Here is a 22983-nt window from a genome sequence, read left to right as displayed (position 1 = left end):
TGAGTATTGCCTCCCCTAACCTCGAAGGGACGAGGGGCATAATTTTGTACCGCGTTTTGTCTTAATTCTGGCTCTTTGAATGCTCCTTGACATCACTATCTCCACACACATTTTAACTCTTTGAAAGAGTTCCTTTTCAAGATCGATATAGTCAACGAGATAGCACTTAAGTTAATCATCTTGGCAAATTATTTCCAGTTATTTTCGGTTTTCTCATAATCGTTTACGTCGAACAAACTGTATTGTCACGAAGCTCTCAGAAAGGAGGTCGAGGACAACAGCGATTCCATTTTCTCATCAAAAGTCCCAAAATTGGTTTTTAATTCCTTCACAGCGGAGGAAGATGTAACACAAGACCTAAAGTTTGAAAGAGTCAAGCCATGGCACCTATAGAATAAGAACTCTGGCGTTTTCAAAATTGCCTCGGCAGCCACGTTTGCTTTCCCCAGTAAGAGCGCTTAGGGTAGTAAGCAATGAACTTATTCCACCTCAAAGAAGAGATGAAAAACCCATTCTAGAACTACCCCGCCCAACAGATACAGGACTAGTTCCTGTCAAACTGATTTTCCTAAACTAATCCCGGACTGGTATATACCAGCTCGAAGTCTGTAAGCAACTGAATTTGCGTGGAGACGACTTCACTAGTGCATGCCTTCGCACAAATATTATATCTGAAAAAATGTCTTTTCAAAGGTATATAGTCGCAAAACCTCCTTATTCAGTACATTCACATGTTACTGTTTCATACATTTTTTTATTACTCGCTCAAATAAAATCGCCTACTTATATATGTAGTTTTATTTCTTTTCTCTCAAGGCTGTAGCACCCAATTGATATTTCAACGTTTATCTTGAAGATTATATTCCCGTCTTACATGAAACAATTAGACTTTCAATCGGGTATAACACTACATATACGATCCAAATAAAAAAAAAATGTTAAACAGTTTTTGTGTACATAGTTTAACGACACAAAATTATTTGTTTTATTATCACAAGTACCAAACTCTTCATACATACCTGATATAAATACACTTCTGTAAATATTCATATTAAAAATATGTGCGAACACTCACTTTTAAACTTCAATACAAACTTAGAGTAGTTTGTGTGGTTTAATAAGTAATCATTTTATCGACTTATTTGCATGTACTAATAAATCGTTTATAAAAAAAACCATTAATATCACATAGATGAGACAGTTTTGCGATAGATGAAACTTCGTACGCTATTTTTCTAAATATGTTTTAACACTAGAGAACAAATAAATAATTAAGGAAAATACTTTTTATGGATTTCGCAAAGAGAGATGAATAAAAATGAATAAATGAAAATTATTGTACAGCTTTTTTATTTGTCTTGAGACGATATATGAGTTCATATTATGAATGCATATTAAGACTAAATTAGATGGTAGTAAAAAACAGACACAGGTTCTCGAATAAAAAAGCAATGCTATTGTTGCGGCATGCCGTCATCCATATTCATGACGTGATGTTAGTCATAGCAAGCAATTCTATAAAATCATTGAGGATCTCGTGACCATTCTTCTTTTTTGCTTCGGGGCAAAAATCACAAACTACACACAGTAACCTTTTGAAGATGTGTTATCATGCAATGAGTATTTTTTGGATAAACAAGTTATTTCTTTTAGGAAGGTGTAGGGAATTGATTCCGATAGTGGATCGGTCATGGGCACCACAAAGTTGTATCCCTTTAATGTTGTCCAAAAACGGCTAAATGGTTTTTAAGAATTAACTGCCGTCGGACCACTCCCATGGTGCTCCGAGAAAATGAAGAATCTGGGCCCTTCTTTTACTGTTAACAATGCCCCTATGTTTTAAGTAGAAACTAATTTCGTTTATTGTTTTGTATAATATACATTGTTGTTCTTCATAATTGTCAGCTGTAAATAATTGTGTTAACTATGTTTGGTTTTGGCTTTTTGTTCTAATGATTTGATGCGTTAAGATTATACACTGGATAGAAGAGCGTTGAAATTAAATAAGCCATACGCTTACAAAGATAACTAGAAAATCTATAGGAATCAAATGTGATTTTTTTATGATTCCATCTAATAAATGTATGTAATCGTACTTATTCTGTTTTATATTAATGAATAGCTGCTATGTATTAATGAATGTACGGACCTGAAGTTGCCCAAGAATGCTTTTATTTGCTTTGTAGTTTTACTTTTATTTTTTAACAATATATTTGGTACGACATTATATGTTTCTGAACGTTTTGAAAGATAAATGCAATTATTTCTGTATCGTTCCGTCATTTAATCATTAATTTTTTCAAATTGTTATGAAGCTATAATTGATTTTTAAAGTGACGTAGTTTAATTCTATTTTAAAAATGATTGGATGTGAACAGCTTTTAAACTTCGATCGTTTTTCATATATGATTATGTGCTTAGGATTGTAAAGCCAGGTTAAACAACTCTCTGTTAGACATTAAACATTTTTACAGATTACTTTAAAACTCTAAGACGTAATTAATTCGCCATTTCTCGTAATTTTTTAGAAAAAGTAAAATGGCTGACGTATTTATGAAAAAACAAACAAAGAAAACAGAATTCATCATGGGGGATATAATTTAGTATTGAATTTCAACGAGTATTAAATAAAAAGTCACCATTTGCCCACGTATGGAATATTGTTGCCACATATAGATTGGCGAATTAAACACTAGTCTCTCTTTATCGCTAATAGACAAACAAAGATTCTCCAATTTCATAGGTCCTGCACTGTCAACCATGCTCCTTCTGTGCTATTTCTACGATGTTGCGTCGCTGTACTTTTCTTACAAGTACTTTAATAGAATCTGCTCTGTCACACTTGTAGCACTATTGCCCCATCGACGTAAATACCCCTGAATAACCCGTAAAGCAACAAAATCCCACCCATTCATTGTGGAAGTCTCCAGATACCGGAGAGCCTTTTACATTGGAATTATCTTTGTATCCTGGTTCGCCGACTGCATTAAATATTGCTGCCGCATATGGGCCGGCGCATCAAACACTTCTCTTTCTTAATCAAACAGCGTCCGAAAAACAGTATCCAATTTAATATGTTTCGCACTGTCAATCAAGCTCCTTTTGTCCCATTAGCGCCATGGTGCATCGCTGTGACGTGTTACAAGTACTTAAAATGGAATCGACTCTATCAAACTTGTAGCACTAGCACTTCTTGACGTAAATACCTCTTGATTGGCCCGACAATCAGAAAAATCCTATCCATTCACTGTAGAGAGGGCCTTCAACTCTAAATATTTCTTCCCCCGAACTAATAAGCGTTGGAATTCTCGCTTTGTATACTGTTATAACGACTCTACTAACATGCAGAAATTTAAGAGCAAAGTGAACAGATATCTAACTACTCAACCCCCTTCATAAAGTCTCTCCGTAAGCATAGCGTCTAATTAAAAGTAGCCCCACACGTCTCGGTGGCAATTTGTTTTGTTTGGGGCAAATACATGTTAACAGAAAAGAGACGCAATAAGCATCTAAGAAGTCCTTCAAAACAAATTTCCTGCAATATTTTATGGTATTTTTAGAGCCATTAAAATGACCAACAAGGAGGGGGAAACATACAAACATTTCTGAGGTATGATATTGATATATTGATTAAAGTTCTTAGCTATCATCTACTAGTAAGTAGACCCAACGTTGCCAAGAATTGAATGAGGATTAACGAATGTTTCATCCTCCCATATTATATTATCAAAATCGGAGAACTCGACCATTTTTCAATCAGATCGATTAATTGCTTGCTCTTACCTAGTTTACAATACATTGTAGTTTACATTGCACTGTAGAGAACCTACTATTATGTTTTATGAAAGTATTATGATTCAATTGTTCTCTGACTAGAAGCATTCATTTAGAACGCGCCTCTGTCATCTCAAAGAGCATACTATTGATTTTTTACATGCCGGCGCTTTCTGCAGTGTGGTAATAAAACTTACCAAATGCACTGTGATGTTGGGCTGTAAAAGGCGTTAACTTTAGTTAAAATCGCCTGTTTTTTTAATCAGATTCTTTCGTATATCAATCATCGATACTTATTGTTGTGGTGGCACACATTCATTTGCATATGTGGATAGTAATTACACATAAATAGGAAGGCTCAGTTAGTCTGAGGGTGTGTTTACCAGAAGCCACCGAAGGCCGCCGAGAGCAGATATGTTTCTCCAGCAAAGACTCTCTAATTTGACACCACTATGTAAATATCCTGTAAATATACTTTTTTCCTAATACACTTCTTATTTGATCTACCTTTGTTTGTTGAGTCGCCATTTGTATTGCTTGCTACGTTATTTGTTTCAACCTGCAAACTTAACACTTATCTAAGACACTCCGATAAAAAACTTATTTAAGCTCACTTCCAGGCACCTGAAGTGCAGTTTTGTAAAATAGCTAAAAGTTTGACCCAGCCGTTTAGTTGTCCGTCGGGAATGAACTCACACGCAAAGTTCCTTTTATATAATAGTGTAGATTGTAGGTGGAACCACCAGCTAGTATACATATGTGGCACTTTCATATTCGTATAAGAGTAGGTGGATTTATTTTGATCTCTACTTCACTAAAACAAGCGAATGCTTCAGAAGATTATTTCTAGTTCAGTAACAATCTGATCAATCTTTTAAGAATTGAATGTCTTACAGAAAATACATTTAATGTAAATTCCAGAATTAGTTCGGCTAAATCCTGCTGCGAACATTGCGAAGAATCACACGAGAGAAATTCATTACGATTATATCTGTAATGTGCATATGTATATGTATGGGTGCTTCTAGGACATATATATAAGACACAAATTCACACATATCGACTGTATACTCAGTTTTGACATGTAATAAAATTGATTCGTACACGTACAGTAATGTGCAAATAGAAAGTTCTATATTTGTAGTTATTTGTGCATACAGGAATATGTGTCATACATATGACAGAGAGAAATGTGTCTTGTTTAGTAGTCTCTACTATTCAGTTTTGGAAATTGATATGTTAAAATAAACGCTCTAAAGATATTTTTCCAAAATTTCGAAAATCAGTAAATAAGCGATAATATATACATATATATATATATATATATGTGTGTGTGTGTGTGTGTGTGTGTGTGTGTGTGTGTGTGTGTGTGTGTGTGTAAAGATTGTCACATTAACAACGTTTTAAAGTTAAAACCAGTTCAGTCGTACGTAGTAATATGATTAAAAAAAAGTTTAAATTATTGTTTAACCGTGAGCGATACTAATAAAATCATGGCGGCATTAATCATAATATCTGACTTTCGGGCCTAGTTATGTTAAAATTTCGATTTTTCCTGAATATTTATACATTTCAATTAGATTTTAAATCAGATTACCTGTATAATACTACGTTGATTTTAACTCAAAATAATAATTTAAAAAAACATATCACATTCTCCTTAGATTGATAATTGATAATGTTCGGTGTCTAATGCACATGGCAGTAAGTTGCATTTGCATATCTGATTATGATATGGTATTTCAAATATTCTGCCATTGACACGCTTCTATATCTATCATATTTATATTTATATATGTCTGCGGAAAAAAAAACAGACAAGGCTGATTCTTCAATTATCTTTATCTTTTTTTTTTCGACATCATAGTATCATACATTTTTCTCACTAAGCAAATAACTATTTTTATTAAGTTTAAGCCCGGAAGTTCGGACAGTGTCCTGGAATCAAATTAAACCATTTCATGGATTTTGGTGAAAATAAAAATTGTGTGTGCTACATTAATTCTCGATTTTATTTTCATCAAAATCTATGAATCAGTTTAATTTAATTTTAGGACACTGTCCAAACTTCCGGGCTTAAACTTAATAAAAAAATTTAATTAAGAATATTTTTCAAATGATATCAAATAACTATAAATCAAATTATCTACAAGTCGGAAATATTTGAATTTCTAAATGGGAGTTTGTTTTCGTATATCTTCGTAATGGCCTTTTAAGATACCCCAAAAGAATTTTGGGAAGAACTTATTAATTCATATATTATACTTATGGATAAATTTCAATATCAGCATTATCTGGATTTTCGTGAAGATCATTGAGTTTCAAAACAATGCATAAAATTACATTAAATAAAATATTACCCACATTATTCACTCTTACGTCTAGCAGTTTAAAATTAATAATGATTGTGTACTTTCACTTGAGGCGTATCTCGTACAAACATGGGTGGAAAACAGACAAATTATTATTTATTTTTTAACCCTTATCCCCAAGTGGCTTCTGGGCCTTGATAAGTGGTGACCTCCATATAAATAAAAAAAGATAAAAAGACATATGTAACAATCTGCAAATGATTACTTCTTAAACTAATAATCTGAACATTATGGAATGTAGTACATAGCTAATAGGTATACCTGATAGTAATGTGAGCTATATTTAGTTTCATCTAAGGGGAGTAAAAAGGAAGTCTTTCATGAAAGTTTAGATATCTGCAATTTTTCCAAATTCGCATATTTTGTTAAGCTTGTAGTATTATATAATTGTGAAAGTACTAAGTACAACACATAGTGACATTGAAATAAATTAAAATAATTTTCTACGTTATTGATAATTTTTACTCATATATATATATATATATATATATATATATATATATATGGTCCCTAAAAATAACATTAGCACTATAGTAGATTCAAGCGAGCAAGTTGATGCATTGATTGCAGGTGATTAAATGACTTACTGTCCAAATAATTTTCTAACGAATGATAATAAATATAACAATTAAATAAGTTTTTTTATATAGTTTTAAAGGTTAAAAAACTTCCAAGACTATATATAAGGTGTCCATAAACTTTACCTACATAATTTGCAGGCTGCCTACAAAGTCTGGCTACATAATTTTCAAGCTGACCACGAAGTCCGGCTATATAATTAACAGGGCACCCATAAAAGCTTGGCTACATAATCGGCAGGGTGCCAACAAAATCTATAAATACAAATTTAGGCAAATTTGGGCTTATTTTATTGGATTGAAGATATAGATTTTTTTTTTTACCAATTGTCATAAAATTTGTACCATAGAATCTGTATAATTATAAAACCCAAATGACCTTGTAACGAGTGATGTAACCCACTTTCCGGTTTACGACATCCGGCTGCGCATGCGCGCATAAGCATTAACCCATAACAACGTAAACAAATAAACGCAAATCGCTTCTTTTGCAGATTTTTACCTGCGCACTGAAATATTAACGTTATTATTTCGAAATTATTATTTAACATGTGAAGAGTGGGGGTGTTTTGCTACTATTCTTTATTACAACTATACTGTCGCTATTTTCTTAAAACTAAACAACTTTAACCCGTTGACAAACATAAGAACAATTGTAGTAAAGCCAAGATTACTACTACTACTACTACTACTACTACTACTACTCTCTATCCGTCCCTTTTCCTTCCTCCCTTCTTTTTTATTTTTTGTTTACATGTCTAGATACAAAATAGTTGTGTGAGAACGGTGAATTTGTTGACATATTTACTAATCTGTTTCAATATTAGTTTTATTGTATTTATTTAGGCATTATTTTTTTGCTTCAGGTTTTATTAATTATATTGTTTTAGATTTTAAGTTTCTATAACTTGGTTGAAGGATTCCAATATGGGGTTTTCATTCTTATATTTCTCATCGGTAGGTCCATGTGCGTTTTTTCTTCTGAATGACTTTCATCGGCGTTCGATTCGTAGGAAAATCATGCTTAATTCTCGATTTTTGAGCGATTATTCGGAAAAATAGGTAACTTTACACGAATAGGGAGGATTTTTTTCATGTTTGAGTGATTCCTCTGTGATTTTTCATTTTAATATACTTTCATAGAAATGGTTCTGTTATGTAAAAAAAAAACTTTTTCTTTACGTCACAAGTGTCACGCTCATACATGAATTCCATAGGGAATATAATATACTGACCCAACGGGTCACGGATAGTCTAGTACTATTATAATCCTTAAAAAGCCTGCAAATTCTCATGTAGTTTTGTTCCATAGAATCAAAGCTATGAGCATTTTAATATTCAATTTAGCTTCGAGTATACACATATATTTTTAGGCAATTTATAAGTTCGAAATCTCGGCGACTATTGATTTAACAAATAAACGTTCAAATAATTTAAACAAATAAACAAATTTAACAAATAACGGTTCGTTGGAAAGGTAATGATCTGACTTGTGTCGTGACATTTTCGCTTAAGGTCAGACATTATTGTTTAAACAAGTAAGGTATCACTTTTCTATATTAATTCAACGTAAAATGAGCACCAAATTTATGGCCACATTGGCTGATAAAGTGGTTGTTTATTTTACTTTAAATTAGTCGGGAAAAGTCATCCTTCACTTCTTAAAGCTGTAATTTATTCATATTATTTAAATTACTCGTTTCCTATGCCTTTAAATGTTGTCTTCGTTTCCAGTACCCTCGAAAACTTATAATAGTTGAATTTTTAAAGGATTTTTGTGGGTGGATAGATACTGTACCTTTATCAATATTTCAATAGTAGTTATTTGTTTTCCTAGTTTTGCATATGAATTACAACATATCTGATATTTCCTCAAAACCTCCAGCCTTCATGGAGGGGAGGCTTAAACTTGCCGCTATGGTTTCAAATGATTTGAAATAACAGCAAGGGGAGACTTGATTCCAAATATTTCTCATATGTTATATCTCCCCTTTTTCGGTTTTATAAAGTAACTGAACAGAGCCTTCCATTCCATATGGGCACAAGCTCCCACATGAACATTCAAATATTTCAGATTTGAATTAAATTTGATCTATAGTTATTAGATACTAAAAAAAAACCCGAATATAAATTTCTTTAGAACTCTTAAGCTTAAGACTTAAATTTGAAACATTAACCAAAATCAAAATCATGTAATAAACTTTTGTCAACATAAGAATAAGAATTCTAAAAGTTTAGTAGCAATATACACTGATTTTTATGCGAACAGAAAAGTCAAGCAAAAATGTTCTGTTCAGAGAATAAATTCTACCTACCCTAGGACGGGTATTCTCATAGTATATGCATATAGCCGAAAGTTGTCTAAGTTTTCAGTGTTGCACACAGAGATCTAGATGAATAAATCGTTCACTTAGCTGAAAGTTAACTTTCTCTGAATATTATTTCTACTTTAACAATATAGATTTCATTTTTTCTTTTTTGCAGTATATTTTTGTACTTCTTCAAAACAAGATAAAATTCGATATTCCTATCGCTTTCTTTTCCTTCTGACTAAGCATGAACGTGATGATGTGGAATAATGTCTTCTAAAAGGCTGGATTCGAAAACTTTGCTTCATTCTCTACGATTTTTCGCTCGTTCATCGCGTCTATGAAAAATAAACAAAAAAATCTCTGATTGCGAACGATCGTCAGGAAAACTGGTCTTTTCATGTCAGATTTTTTTTTAGCAACATCTGAAATTCTCACGTAAATGCCATAAATCTCACAAGTTCATTTTACAATTTATCTTTCTCTCTCATATAAATACATACATGTATAAACCATGGAAGACATTATAATGGCTTGAATGAAACGCAAACTAGTTTGTGTAACTAAATTGTCATAACTTACTACCTAACCCTACTCATATAATGAATACTGTTGAATTTGATACTGAAAATCGATACAGAAAATATTATATCGCCTCATAACTTTTTATGCGTATATATATATATATATATATATATATATATATATATATATATATAAGCGAAATAAGACACTGATAGAAATTCAGATGAAAAATCCTGATAGATATTACTTGAAGTAATACTTTCAAGGAGATCCTAGCCAAAAAGGAAAAGCTCAATATTTAAGAATAGAGCAATATATAATTTTCGTGGTTAAATTTTAAATTCTGAAAAAGAACATACAGAGACATATATTCGATTTAAGAATTTATTTCTTGACAAAAGGAATATATAGAAAGGGTTATTTTAATTTCCTTAATCCATGGATTTTCAACAATGTCAAGCAATAAATTCTTAAATCGAATATATGTCTCCATATGTCGTTTTTTCAGAATTTAAAATTTAACCACGAAACCTCTTAACCACTGTACACTCACTAATCCTTATCCCTGAGTGGCTTCCGGCCTTGATAAGTGGTGACTCCTTTGTAATAAAAAAGTATATATATATATATATATATATATATATATATATATATATATGATGGACTCTCCTGTTGATTTTGGCGTATCAGCTCCCACAACACCTAAGATGATTTGTTCATTATGATGAACGCTTTGTGTAGAACCAACCATACTTTTTGGTATTACTGCTAACCTTTGCAGTGCAGACGACTGCCACAAGAGACTTTACAGTACACTGCATGTTTTTAAATTGATATATATATATATATATATATGTGTGTGTGTGTGTGTGTGTGTGTGTGTGTGTGTAAAATACACACACATTATATATATATATATGCTAGCAGGGAAACCAATATTTCCCGTGGTTAGAAAATAATCAACGGGTGTTTCACACTTTCAGTACTTTTATCATCGAAATCTATGAAATCTATTTTCCAATCAAATCCATAGATTGTATGCTCTAGTCGGAGATCAACCATGATTCGGTGAAGGGAAATTTTCTATGTCTCCTCACAGAGAGAATCAACAGTAAAAAAATCTACAGTTAATTTAAAAAAAAAAAAAATCTAGTGTCGAGAACGATAAAATCAACAGTGCAGAATCTACTGTTGATTTTATAAGTTTATTTTTTATATAATCGCTTGTAGTTTAAAATGCTGAAATGCGTGTGAGTTGATAAAACGGCTCAAATGCACTTGTGATATTAGGCTGTATAAAGCTGTACACTTTAAGCAAAATCGGACTATTCCTTCTTTAATAGAATATTTTCAATTGTGGCTTTTCGATAATTATCAGAGGCATTCTAATAAACCTATGTAAGAACATTGTTAGATACATGAAGTACATTTCTGTGACATTTAAAAATAAGCGGCTCAGCCGTTTAGGAGTCCAAAGGGAACTGCCACTAAAATTAAAGTACATTTTATAAAAAAAAAAACGTGGAGATGAATGCAATTTATACTATACAAGTAATTGAATGAAAGTTGTTATTTTGCTCATAGCTAGTAAATTCATATACTGCCAATTCATACATTTTACTAACATTTATATTACTGTGTAAATGCCAATTAATTTGATTTAATTTATACTTGGAATTCTATAGAGCCCATTAGGCTAACCACACATTCCACTGAATATCAGAGTCTCAAGCCCCCTCAATATGAATACTGGTGCTTTTTAGGATAATGGAAAGCGATTTTTAAATCAACAAATTGAGCAATGTAAAGCAGCTATCAATGTTTATATAAATGGAGTTTGTAGATGTCAAATACGAGCACTACTTTCTTGGCCTAAAGAGGAGAGTAAAAGACTGTCAATAAAAATGTTGAAGGTTTGGTCTCTAGCTTGGAAATGGCTATAGTCTAGTGGCACTGAAGACCAGCATTACAGTAAAACAATCTCTCTATGAATGACACTCACAGACATACATAATCCACATGCAGACTCTTTTGCTTTATCTCAGCTCTTCATATGTATGTGTGTATATATATAAATATATATACATTATATATATTATATAAATATATATTATATATATATATTATATATATATTATTTTATATATCAACATTAAATTCTTTTGAGATATATTTTATGTATCGATTTTCAATATTTACTTCAACAATGCTCAATACACAAGTAGAGCAAGATAATAGGATATGAAAATATGAATGGCAATCAAGCTTCACAGAATTTTCTGCGTTTGATCCCCCTAATGACACGTCAAGCTAAAGTACATTAGTTCAATTGCATATATATATATACACATACATACATACATACATACATACAGATGTTGTATGTAGATAAGTTTAAGGTTTTGGAAGGCTGTAAAAATATAAATAAACCAACCCCGAACGGACATATTTTGTATTTAGAAATATAAAAAGAGTTGCTTCCCTTGGTACAAGTTTTATTTCTTTTTATATGAAAGTTTTAAAATGTCCAAACAAATAAAAGCATTTCATTATATCCCAGCCAGCGTCAGGTACGTACAACTAGTAACGTAAAATATTGTATATTTCTCCAGATCTCTTGAACAAAAGGAGGTATTTAATATTTAATCAATTTCATTTGTTCCTTATTTATTCTTTCCGTTCATTTTTCTGCTGGTCTTATTTCGACAATCACTATTTTGTTGCTTCTTTTTCTTTCTCAACTTATATTTATATTATATGCTTAAAACCCTATTGTCGTAGGTGATTTAGTATAGTTATGTTCACAAAATGTGGCGAAACAAAGAAGTCACAATTATAAATATGTATTTTTTCACAGGCAGGTCACTCATTATCACGGCCTGAAAACCATTCGAGCATAAGAGTAAATGGGTTTCAAGTGGTACTCAATACTGTAATGATTTGAAGTTGTGGAAATTCCGTAGAGTTTGATTATTTAAAAGGACAGCTCAACAAGAACTTCTTTAGATTGGACTTGAAAGCTATCGTATTGTAGTTAGCTGTATCGAGTTCTGTAGGCCGGCAATTCTAGGAAAGAAAATTTGTTGATAGAATTTTTGCTTAGTTGTAAGCACAAATAGAGAGTAATGAAGATTATTGGCAGTCATCATAATTAGATGAGTGTTGTAAGTGTTTTGCATGGGAGGGCCATAGATCCAATCTCAATCGAGCATCTATCATAAAAATAATGAAAGAGAAGATATATATGCTCAAGGTCTTTTCTGTTAGAATGAGGTTGTAAGGATGAGAATAGAATTGCCTACTAGATTTCTACCCTGGTTGTATACCCTGTCAAGCAGAAAAAGAGTTCTCTGACTAACTCCTCTTCTAATGTGGCAATAGTACTCCGTTTTAGGACATATTTGGCTCTTTTTATGGGAGAATTACATGACTGGATTAGTATTCAGGAAATTGGAGCAACATAGGATATTTAGTTTATTTGTAACCATACTACGTTTCATAAATAAATGCTTGTAGATATTATGATTATTAGACTGGAATAGTATTCAAGAGTAATGGAAAGTGTTATATATTAATTAGACCATCTGTGAATATAAACATATGAGAATAGATGGAGAATAATCATAGCGTGTGTGTGTGTGTCATTTATAATTCAAAAGGTCTTATCTTCATGGATAAACCAGAGTTTTCAAGGAGTTTTTTTTGCGTTTTTTTTAAATTATATTCGGTTTAGTATTTTTTAGTATGATGACAGTAATTCAAGTGTGAACATAAGTGATGAATAATTACCGAAACGGCATTAGTAAGGCAAGACGAGTAAAATGATTAAAAAAAAATGTAAATAAAAGTTGGAGGATTTTCTTCAACAAAAGCAGAATAAACAAACAAACACACACACACAAAAAAAAAGACTTGCTCGACTGACCGTATGTGTTTGTCCGTCCAGGGCCGGTTCTCGCCATTTTCCTTTAACTATAACGTCAGCCGAGTACTGTTCCTTCAACGTATCAATCTCCCCGACCTTGGCGAACTGCACCACGATCTGGACTCGAACCTGAAAAACAAAATGACAATTAACACGTGTATTTTCGTCTCACGTTTCATGTAATAATTTTTTGTTTTACGGAATAAGATAATATCGTGGATGACATCAAATAGGGTGATATTTTGACTCATTCTGATGACGACACCATTTATTCTTTCTTGTAAGTGCCTTTTGGTGACTGTGCCTCTTCAAGTAATTATTTTCATGCTTTCATTGTTTGCAAGTTTAGAGTTATGTTAAGGAATTCTTTGTCTACAAGCTAGAATTATCTCACATATGCTATCAAATGAAGATACATAACATCCCTATTATGAACGGTTTTTAGAATCAAAGCAAACCATTTGACATAATGGTAAAAGTGCTGGAAGTCCTGGTTCAATCCTCAGCAGATTCATACTAAACATTTAAAAATGGTACCTAATGCCCTCTTGCTGAATACTCAGCATTATAAGCCGAGAATCATGTCAAAGTATAGTAATCCTTAGAATGGAGTAGCGCCCTTCCCTACATCTTGGTATAGCAGCTAATGAAAAGCCCTATTTAGTTTTTACTCCGATTTAAGGTATTTTCAAACTGAGTTACGAATATTCGCATGGTGTTACAGTATAAAAATACGATTTCTTTAACAACTAGTTTGTGCATTACTGCTGTTTAAACATTAAATTTACTAGATTATGTATGTTGCATTGTCCCCCTGCCACAATTAAATGTTCAAAAGCATGCCTGTCAAGGAGATACTATTATGTTGTTTTAATCTATAAAATCCTTCGGTTTGAATAACTTTCAAAACGTTCAATGTTTTCAACGTTAAATCTATTTTTAACACTAAAACGTTATTCTTATTTTAGATAGCAAAATTACTTACAGTAAAATGGATTTCGACTTAGTCATATAATGAAAAATATTTTTCTTGTGTCCGTTTTGAGTGCATGGAATATTTGAGGGTGAGACTCCCATTGACGTGTTTAACAAATAAAAACGTGGATGGTATGTGTATAATTTACCAAATTTGCATTTCATTATTTTATTAGGTTATTTTTGGAGGAGGGGAGTATAACATTTTCAGAAGTCAATTTGAAATGTTATAGTATCTTTCGATTGAGTTAGTAAAAGATGCGAGGTCACAAAAATACTATAACAATGTTCCTGAAAAAAGAAAAACGCTGGGTATTAACAGTTACTCAGATAAAAATTTAACTATGTGATATGGAAACCATGTGTAAATCTATTTATGTAACGTTTCTTAATTTTGGAGATCAGATTGATAATTTGTATAATTTCGTTTATTCGGAAAAACTGTTCTAATATTGATCGTTATTCTTACAGCGTTTTGGCCGATATAATCTCCGGTTTCCTTCAAATGTAATCTGTAAAACACGAGAATCCTTTTGTATTTTGTTTAAAAAATATTGTGCCGCATTGGATAAAGTATTAAGTGAAATCCGATAATGAGAATTTAAATGCTTAAGAATGACTGACCGAGAGCATGCTACACCCATAGATTAAATAAAAGACTCCGTTCAAATTTCTTTGAAGAATCCAGAGTTTGCCAGAATGATTTCTCTGTTCGATACCAGAGAATGTCAGAACTAACATCTGCCGAAACGTAATGAGCATAACACCGAAAAACTGTAGTTTGAACAATCCAACCGTTACAAAGTTAAGTACGGTTATATGTTTGTATGTATAGATTAAAAATCGAAATTAATCATCATGAATTTCGGAACAGAAAATTTAAATATCTCCCATAATTGTCGTACTTTAATAATAAGTATAAGAAATCAATCAATAAATATTCCAAACTTTAGTAAAGAGTATGTAAAAATAATGAAAAATGTAAAATGACTACAAGCTCCTATTTTAAAAAAAATTCAGATTTGCATTGAATTTATGCATACTAGGACATGAATTAAGCAATGGTCTCTAAATTTCCGTTTATTTTTTGAACCCTTTATTCTTAATGCTTAAATTTTAGACATGTTCGAGAATCAAAACCATGTAATATATAGTGATCAAACTTAAAACAACGATAATAGACATAAGGTTTAGTTGGATTATACCTTTATTTTAATCTTTGTAAGAGGCGGAAAGTATCACAAAACTTTTCGATTAAAGAAAATTCATTCACTTATTCTTATAATGTGCTATGCAAGATATCAACAAAAATAAGAAAATTAAAAAGAATTCAGTCTGAGAAGAAAGGAAGAAGAAAAAAAAGGAAAAACAGAAGGATACTACCAATAGAGACTAGAATGGCAATAAATAAATGTCTCCGTCTTTTTAATGCCAAAATTAGTATCTTGCCATTGAATTTAGGTTAAAGTCATACAGAGTGCAGATTCTCTTGAAAACATTTATAGAACATTGGCATCAGAATGAACCTGAGTAACGCCCTTTCGTCCTAAAATAAGTCTCCAAGACTGAGGTCTTACATTGCTTAAAATTTAGTATCATATCCAGAACAAATTAAATTTACAGACCCTCATTAAACTTTTTTTTAATGGTGAGTAGTTTATAAAACTGAAGCATCGTTGAACCATTTGATTGGCTGCCTGGCGTCAAAACATTTTTGAATTATTCTGTGCCTCAGGATACATAACGTGACTCCTACAATTTCAATCCTCAAGAATAATAAAATTTATAATCGGAGTAGTCATTAATTTTAATCATTTTAAAAGAAATGTTTGTAGAAAATGAAATATAATAAGGTCCATTGGAAATTGACAGAACTCGCAGGTGATGCCACAATTTCTTTCTTTTGTGTTTTGTTTCATCTTCGAAAAAAATAAATGGCAATTCCAAGAACAGAACAGAACTTCCATTGTGTGTGTGTGTGTGTGTGTGTGTGTGTGTGTGCATCTATCAGCAAGTTAAATTCTTACCTTTATATTCCCACCTTCCTATCAGGTGTTATACATACTTGATGCCTTGGTCATATTCCAAAAGGGCAAGGTGCCACACCAAAGTGCCTATTATCATCCAGACGTTTTGATCGTTTCAACTCTTGGAGTCTTCTTATTTGATCTCCTTGCATGGAGAGGAGCTCATTAACAGAAATATACGAACAATGATAGAAATGTTGATAATGATAAGCATTTCTTATCTTTCTTTTGCAATGTTCTCTCTCGCTATCATGTATAGTTACACTCCGCCCACCACACACTTGAATACACAGGTATAGATACATATAGCTGGGAGGTGGATGCAGGAATGAAAGTATTTTAGTCATTTGTGTTCTTACAGCCAATCGTGAGTTTCAATGCACTAAAGCAACCATGGTAGAAAACAAAACACACACGCATCCAAAATCAGTTGGAGCAGTGGAAATATCTGTTGTAATGTCTTGCGGGGAATATCACCAGTCATTTATTTATTAATTTGCGGACGAATATCCTCATCTTCATATTTGTTATTATTGTTTCACCACGTTTCGGTAAACTATTTCTTTGGGCTTCTTCAGGTGTTTAACCGCGACGAGATAGGAATGCTGAGTCTCTTGACAGTATCCCCAGTAATTAATTAAACAATGCTCATCTGGAACCGTAGAGATTCAACGCCTTTATCCACTGCTCCACGGGCCCCTTGAATCTCTACGGTTCCAGATAAGCATTGGCTAAGGATAGCGGTTTCAATCCTAGACAAAACAGGCCAGAAAATTAGTTGGCCAAATTGTGGTGAGACAACAACAACTATAAAATTATTACTGAGGATACAGTAAGGAACTCAGTATTCCTACCCCGTCACGGTTAACAACCACCTGAAGAAGGCAAGAGGAGTGGTTTGCCGAAACGCCGTGAAACAACAACTATGAAGATGAGGATAACAGTTCGCAAATAACTAACTAACTAACTAAAAAATAACTAAATAAACAAACAAATTACTCATATCAAAAGATTCCAATAAAAAAATAATATATACCACCAGTCATATTTTCATGATGTGAAAACAAGAATCAACAACAACAATAAATAGAGCACTTTCGGAAAAAGTGGTTTAATATCAACTTCAGCTTGAAGCAATTTGTAGCAAAGCTGAAGAGTAGTGATACAGCGAAATACTTTGATGATACACACACATGTGTATATTTCGAGTTATTATCTCGTTCTATAGCAATTTATACAAAAAACAAGATCTAGAAATATATTTATAATCTCTATTGAATGTTAAATATTCACCCATCTGTTCGTTTTCTTCTCTTTTTTATGCAACACATTCCGTAATAAAAACATGAGTGAACACTAACAATTGACACCTCCTTACATATTTTTACCTTTTCAGTGTTTTTCAACTAATTCTGCAGATTATTATCGCTTAGACACTAAGCTACCATATTAGAAACGAACATTGGCACAAAAATTTGCCCTTCCAAATCTTGAAATATATATATATATATATATATATATTTCATATTTACTAAAACGTTACATATGAAACGGAAACACCCGGTCAAAAGCTTTAAATCTACATCCTATCCTCGTAGCCGAGGGTCCAATCGATAATAATCCACACAAATAGTTTTAAAAAAAATGACAACAAGGTCAACTTTGGAAATGGGGGCGGTTTCCAATTATTCCGGTACAAAATAACATGGTTTGGCGGACCTGACCATGCTGAACCTAACCTTCAGATTTCAACTTTTTTAGTTTTCCGTACCTTATCTTCCGATGATTAACATCTATTACATCTTATTTCAGATTACAAAAAAAAAAGAATTGGTAGACTTGAACAATGCTGCCCCTACCATTTACTATTTTTATTTTTCACTTATTCGTAAATTTTGCAAGATTTTGGAATTATAACGTTCTACTAGAGTGAATACCCACTTTTTGGCTACTTGCGTTTTAATGCTGCCTCTAGCAGTTATATTTTTCCTTTTCAATTTTTCACAACTTTCTATGGCGTTATCATAGATTACACGCTTAGCTTTCACATTATTAGAATACATTAGAAATATTGTATATAGCTTACCAACAGAGGAAAGCGAACCATTTAACTGCTAGGAGAATTATTAAACAACTGACGTGGAAAAATGTGTGTGTTCCATTGATTAGAACGTTATAATTACATATTGATCCCCGACTATTATAGTCATTAAATATACTACTTTAAATTTCTTTTTTAATCTGAAAATAAGGCCTGTACTCGCAGGAAAAAATTACGACATATTGAAAAGGAAAACTTTAAAGGCTACGGGAATCATTGTTCATGTCCGCCGCAGAGTTCTTTGGTTGTTTCTTTTCCTTGTAACACAATGTTTCCCCTGGAATAAATGCACTGGGTTATAATTAATTTTTAGTTCATTCTTTTATTTTCATCATAGATTACAAGCGGACCGTAACACCCGCTATCTACTGGGCCACACTAACCCTACCTTTATTTGACACGCTAGGTGAAAGCATAGAATAATGACATCCCTATGTTAAGAATGGGTTTATAAATACTAACGTTGATACCTCAGCATGGTACATTGATTTTTTGGTCACAGGGGCAGTTGCCGCTATTTTACTGTGCTGGTAGTTGCTCCCATTGACAACCGTAGTTGAATTTTTTGTTTTGCTTCTTTTTTTTTTACAGGAGGGGGTGTTCCATCGGGCAACGCCGGTACACGGGTCCTGCTAGTATGGAATAAAACTATTAGAATTTCAGCCTTGTCATCACTAGAAAGCAACAACCAACAAAGTGGCACCAACATAACTTGGATCCCACAGACAATGTCCATAGACTAAAATAAATAAATAAATAAATAAAATGGGGAAAAATCAGCATCATTTGAAGTATCTTGAAACTGAACTGGGCTCTCGGGGAGGATTATTATCACTAAAATCACAGTAGTCATCAACAATAGCATAATGATAAATGACCGACGAGAGAGCAAATTATATACAACGAGGGTTGAAAGAAGCACAGAGTATTGGAAATCTGAAGAAACATGTCATCCACATTCCAGGGGATACCACCTGTTCTTATCAGAGAGAGATTATTGATAATGACTTGTTTAAAAAGATATCATTACGTAGTAGTAATTATGATGGTCAGAACAACAAAATTACGTGGTATACTCTCAACAATATTTTTTATTGTTAATTTCTTGAAAATATTTTCATTCAAGGCATGCTACTAATGTACATTGGTGTTTATCTCTTAACATACAAAGCAAACAAGCAATACAAGGCTATTTATAATGTGTTGCGTGGCAGTGACTGGCGTCATTCAGGGTTTGCCCCAATATAACCACAGCTCTCTAGGTATTACTGCAGAAAAATAAGGATGAGTACATAGTAATTTATGAAATGTCATATACGAACATAATCTCTCTCTCTCTCTCTCTATATATATATATATATATATATATATATATATATAGAGAGAGAGAGAGAGAGAGAGAGATGTGTAATAGCAACAATTGTTCAAAACAACCGAACCTGGCTTTATACCCCCTTTTTCATTTTTTCAATTTTTTTAAGGATATATTCAATGTTAACATAAAAAAGATTAAAGTATGTTCCATATGCATTACGAATTTTTTTTATTCTTCGTTAAATGATTATCAGGTCAGAAAAAAAATTAAAAAATCTAAAAAATATGCAATTAAGTAGAAAAAAAAGCTGTTGTTTTAAAAATTGAATCAGCGCTGCCTAAACACATACATATATGTGTGTTCTTGTGGACAAAACTATTTGAAATGTTAGACTCTACATGAAAACTTAGTGTATTTTTATCTAAAATTTAAAAGGAAAGACACTGGAAGTGATACCTACTTTGTAAGTGCTCCTAACCAAAAATGCGATTGAAGTAGGGTCCTTATTAAATCTTCAACTAAATTCTATTTTGATAAAATTCAAATCTTATAAAAAACATCCAGAACCAACAAAGGAAATAGTATAGAATTTGTTCGTGTTCCTGAATGTGTCGAATCTCTATGTTCACTTTCAAAGGAAGCTATTGTGGTAGAATCTTATTCAAACTTGAAATAGGTATATCTGACTTTAATGGAATTTAAACCATATAATTAAGACTTTTCCAACATTCAGTTTATTTCGACTTTATTAGATAGCAAAACGGGGAACAAACAGTAAAAACAAGAAAAGTAATATATCGTTATACGCAGAATAAAGAAGCGGATGTTTCTCATAAAATATCGAGCCTCATCGAGCATTTCTGCAAGTTTATATGAAAACATAGCAATAGTATACAATATATCTATGACAAGTAAGCTAAAAAGCAAAGATTTATGAAAATCAAGCAGACACCTACGCGTAGGGTAATTACCACAGACATTACATACTATTACTAAATTGTATTCGCGTATTGAGCACTGTTTAATACTATAAATGAAATAATAAGTTATATGAGCTTATGTGTATAATATGAAATTATATACATATATATATATATTAAATGAGTTTAAATAGTCATAAAATGAATTGAAAAGTAATGTTTTTAAAAGTGCTTACTACCAAAGTAGAGCTTTATAAATCAAATGTATACAACCATTAAAACAATATACGTAAAGTAATTAACGTCTCTGTAATAAGCCCACATGATGGCACACTATACCTACAAATACTACAATAATTAATGTTTTTTTTTAATTTAAGTTATTTGCAGCTTTTCAATGTCTCCGTTTTCTTGGTTTTATTTTTTACTTCTCTAAATTCTATTTTCATTCCTTACAATAAACTTGGTACCAGTTCTCTAGAAGGACCGGTTCGTCTTTGAAGGGTTTTTTTTAGTGACCTTTCTGTATTTAACAAAACACGTATAAGACGCACTATAAAAACAATTAATGCGTTCGTAAAACAATCTATGAGCGTGAATTAATTCCATATTTTTATTTTTAAAATTATATATATATATATAATATAAATCTGAATGTGTGTGTGTCTAGTCACGTATAGGCTCCTATATGGTTGACTATTTAAAAAAAAACTGATCACATATAATGATAGAAGATGTATCGAGACACAGGAATGGGTATGTTTGATCTGGCAGAACGGTGGTTCATTAAAATTGTGGGTTGCGTTCGCGCCTGGTCCACAAAGTATGGAAATATAAAATTTTAAAATTAAAAAAAAAAACGTTAACAAGTGTTTTTGATGTATATGTACATAAGAATGTGGGGTCTGCATTCGCGCCTGGCCTCCATAGAATGGAAATAGGAACAAACTTTAATAAAGACTTTTCATATCTATCTGCATAAGTATACTTTGATAAGTATGTTTCAGTTTGAAGAAATATGGTATAATAAAATTATGGGGTGTTCGTTCGCACCTGGCCTTCATAGAATGGAAATATGTCACAAAGTTTAACATGTTTTTTTTATATAGATCCACAGAATATTGTGATAAATCTTTCAGTGTGAACAGGTATGCTATAATAAATTATAGGGTTTATCTATTTTATGTGTACTTTCATCATATTTTGCTTTGGTTCTGATACCCAAAATTCAACCCAAATTTACAACCCTTCCTTTTCATAACTTATCATACTTTCATAAATCAGAGTCCATTTTCTGTAGGCTGTTTTTGAACCCAGTCAACGACGGGTACTTTTGCTAGTGTATATATATATATATATATATATATATATATATATATATATATATATATATTATAAGGTAAAATTAAAAGCCAAGAACAATGCGAGATTTTTTTTATATAGAGTAAAATTAAATGAAAACAAAAGAAATAAATTTCTTTTTTTTGTTGTTTGTTTTTTCTTTTTCACACAAATTTTAACTCTAAACAACAGTAATTTTTTTCTGTTGTATTCACTAGTGTTATAGGAATACAACAGAAAAAAAATTACAGTTGTTTAGAGTTAAAATTTGTGTGAAAAAGAAAAAACAAACAACAAAAAAAGAAATTTATTTCTTTTGTTTTCATTCAATTTTACTCTATCAAAAAATCTCGCATTGTTCTTGGCTTTTAATTTTACCTTATAATTTTCTTCAACAATGCTTCAAGCAAACTACAACCTACTTATATATATATATATATATATATATATATATATATATATATAGTGTGTGTGTGTATTGTATTTTACTTTTAATACATTTAAATGTGACATAATTGTCAGCTATAACTAAAAAATAAAGTCTTTAGTTCTATATAATTAATAAACATATAGATATCTTAAGGCGGATAAATCAAGTCTCTTTGTTGAATTATCTTGTGGATATATTCGGAAGCAATAAAAAAGTAAAAGTACTTGTATCATTTACTTTCTGTGGTTTAATTCAGTAAATATTACAATGTAACCGAAGCGAACGTCTACACTAACGGGCTACATTAAGCTTAAACTAAATTTCGTTAAAAAAGAAAAAGTTACGCTGAAACAATAATAACATATACGAACAACACATGTGTGTAGTTTTC

At 31.7% G+C, this 22983-nt stretch overlaps 1 protein-coding gene across 9 annotated transcripts in view; it reads right to left on the bottom strand.

The window, feature by feature from the left end:
* The window catches only part of LOC145292080 (cys-loop ligand-gated ion channel-like), a 1494476-nt gene that overhangs the window by 921411 nt on the left and 550082 nt on the right, over nt 1-22983 (bottom strand). For all 9 annotated transcript variants that reach the window (XM_080138143.1, XM_080138147.1, XM_080138146.1 and 6 more), the window contains exon 2: nt 13484-13612. In XM_080138143.1, coding sequence (XP_079994269.1) covers nt 13484-13612 — 129 coding nt within the window. The remainder of the gene's footprint in view (nt 1-13483; nt 13613-22983) is intronic.

The sequence above is a fragment of the Euprymna scolopes genome, chromosome 13, assembly GCF_053919585.1.
Source record: "Euprymna scolopes isolate OS-2025 chromosome 13, ASM5391958v1, whole genome shotgun sequence".
Lineage (NCBI taxonomy): Eukaryota > Metazoa > Mollusca > Cephalopoda > Sepiida > Sepiolidae > Euprymna > Euprymna scolopes.
This window is presented reverse-complemented; position numbering and strand designations above follow the sequence as displayed.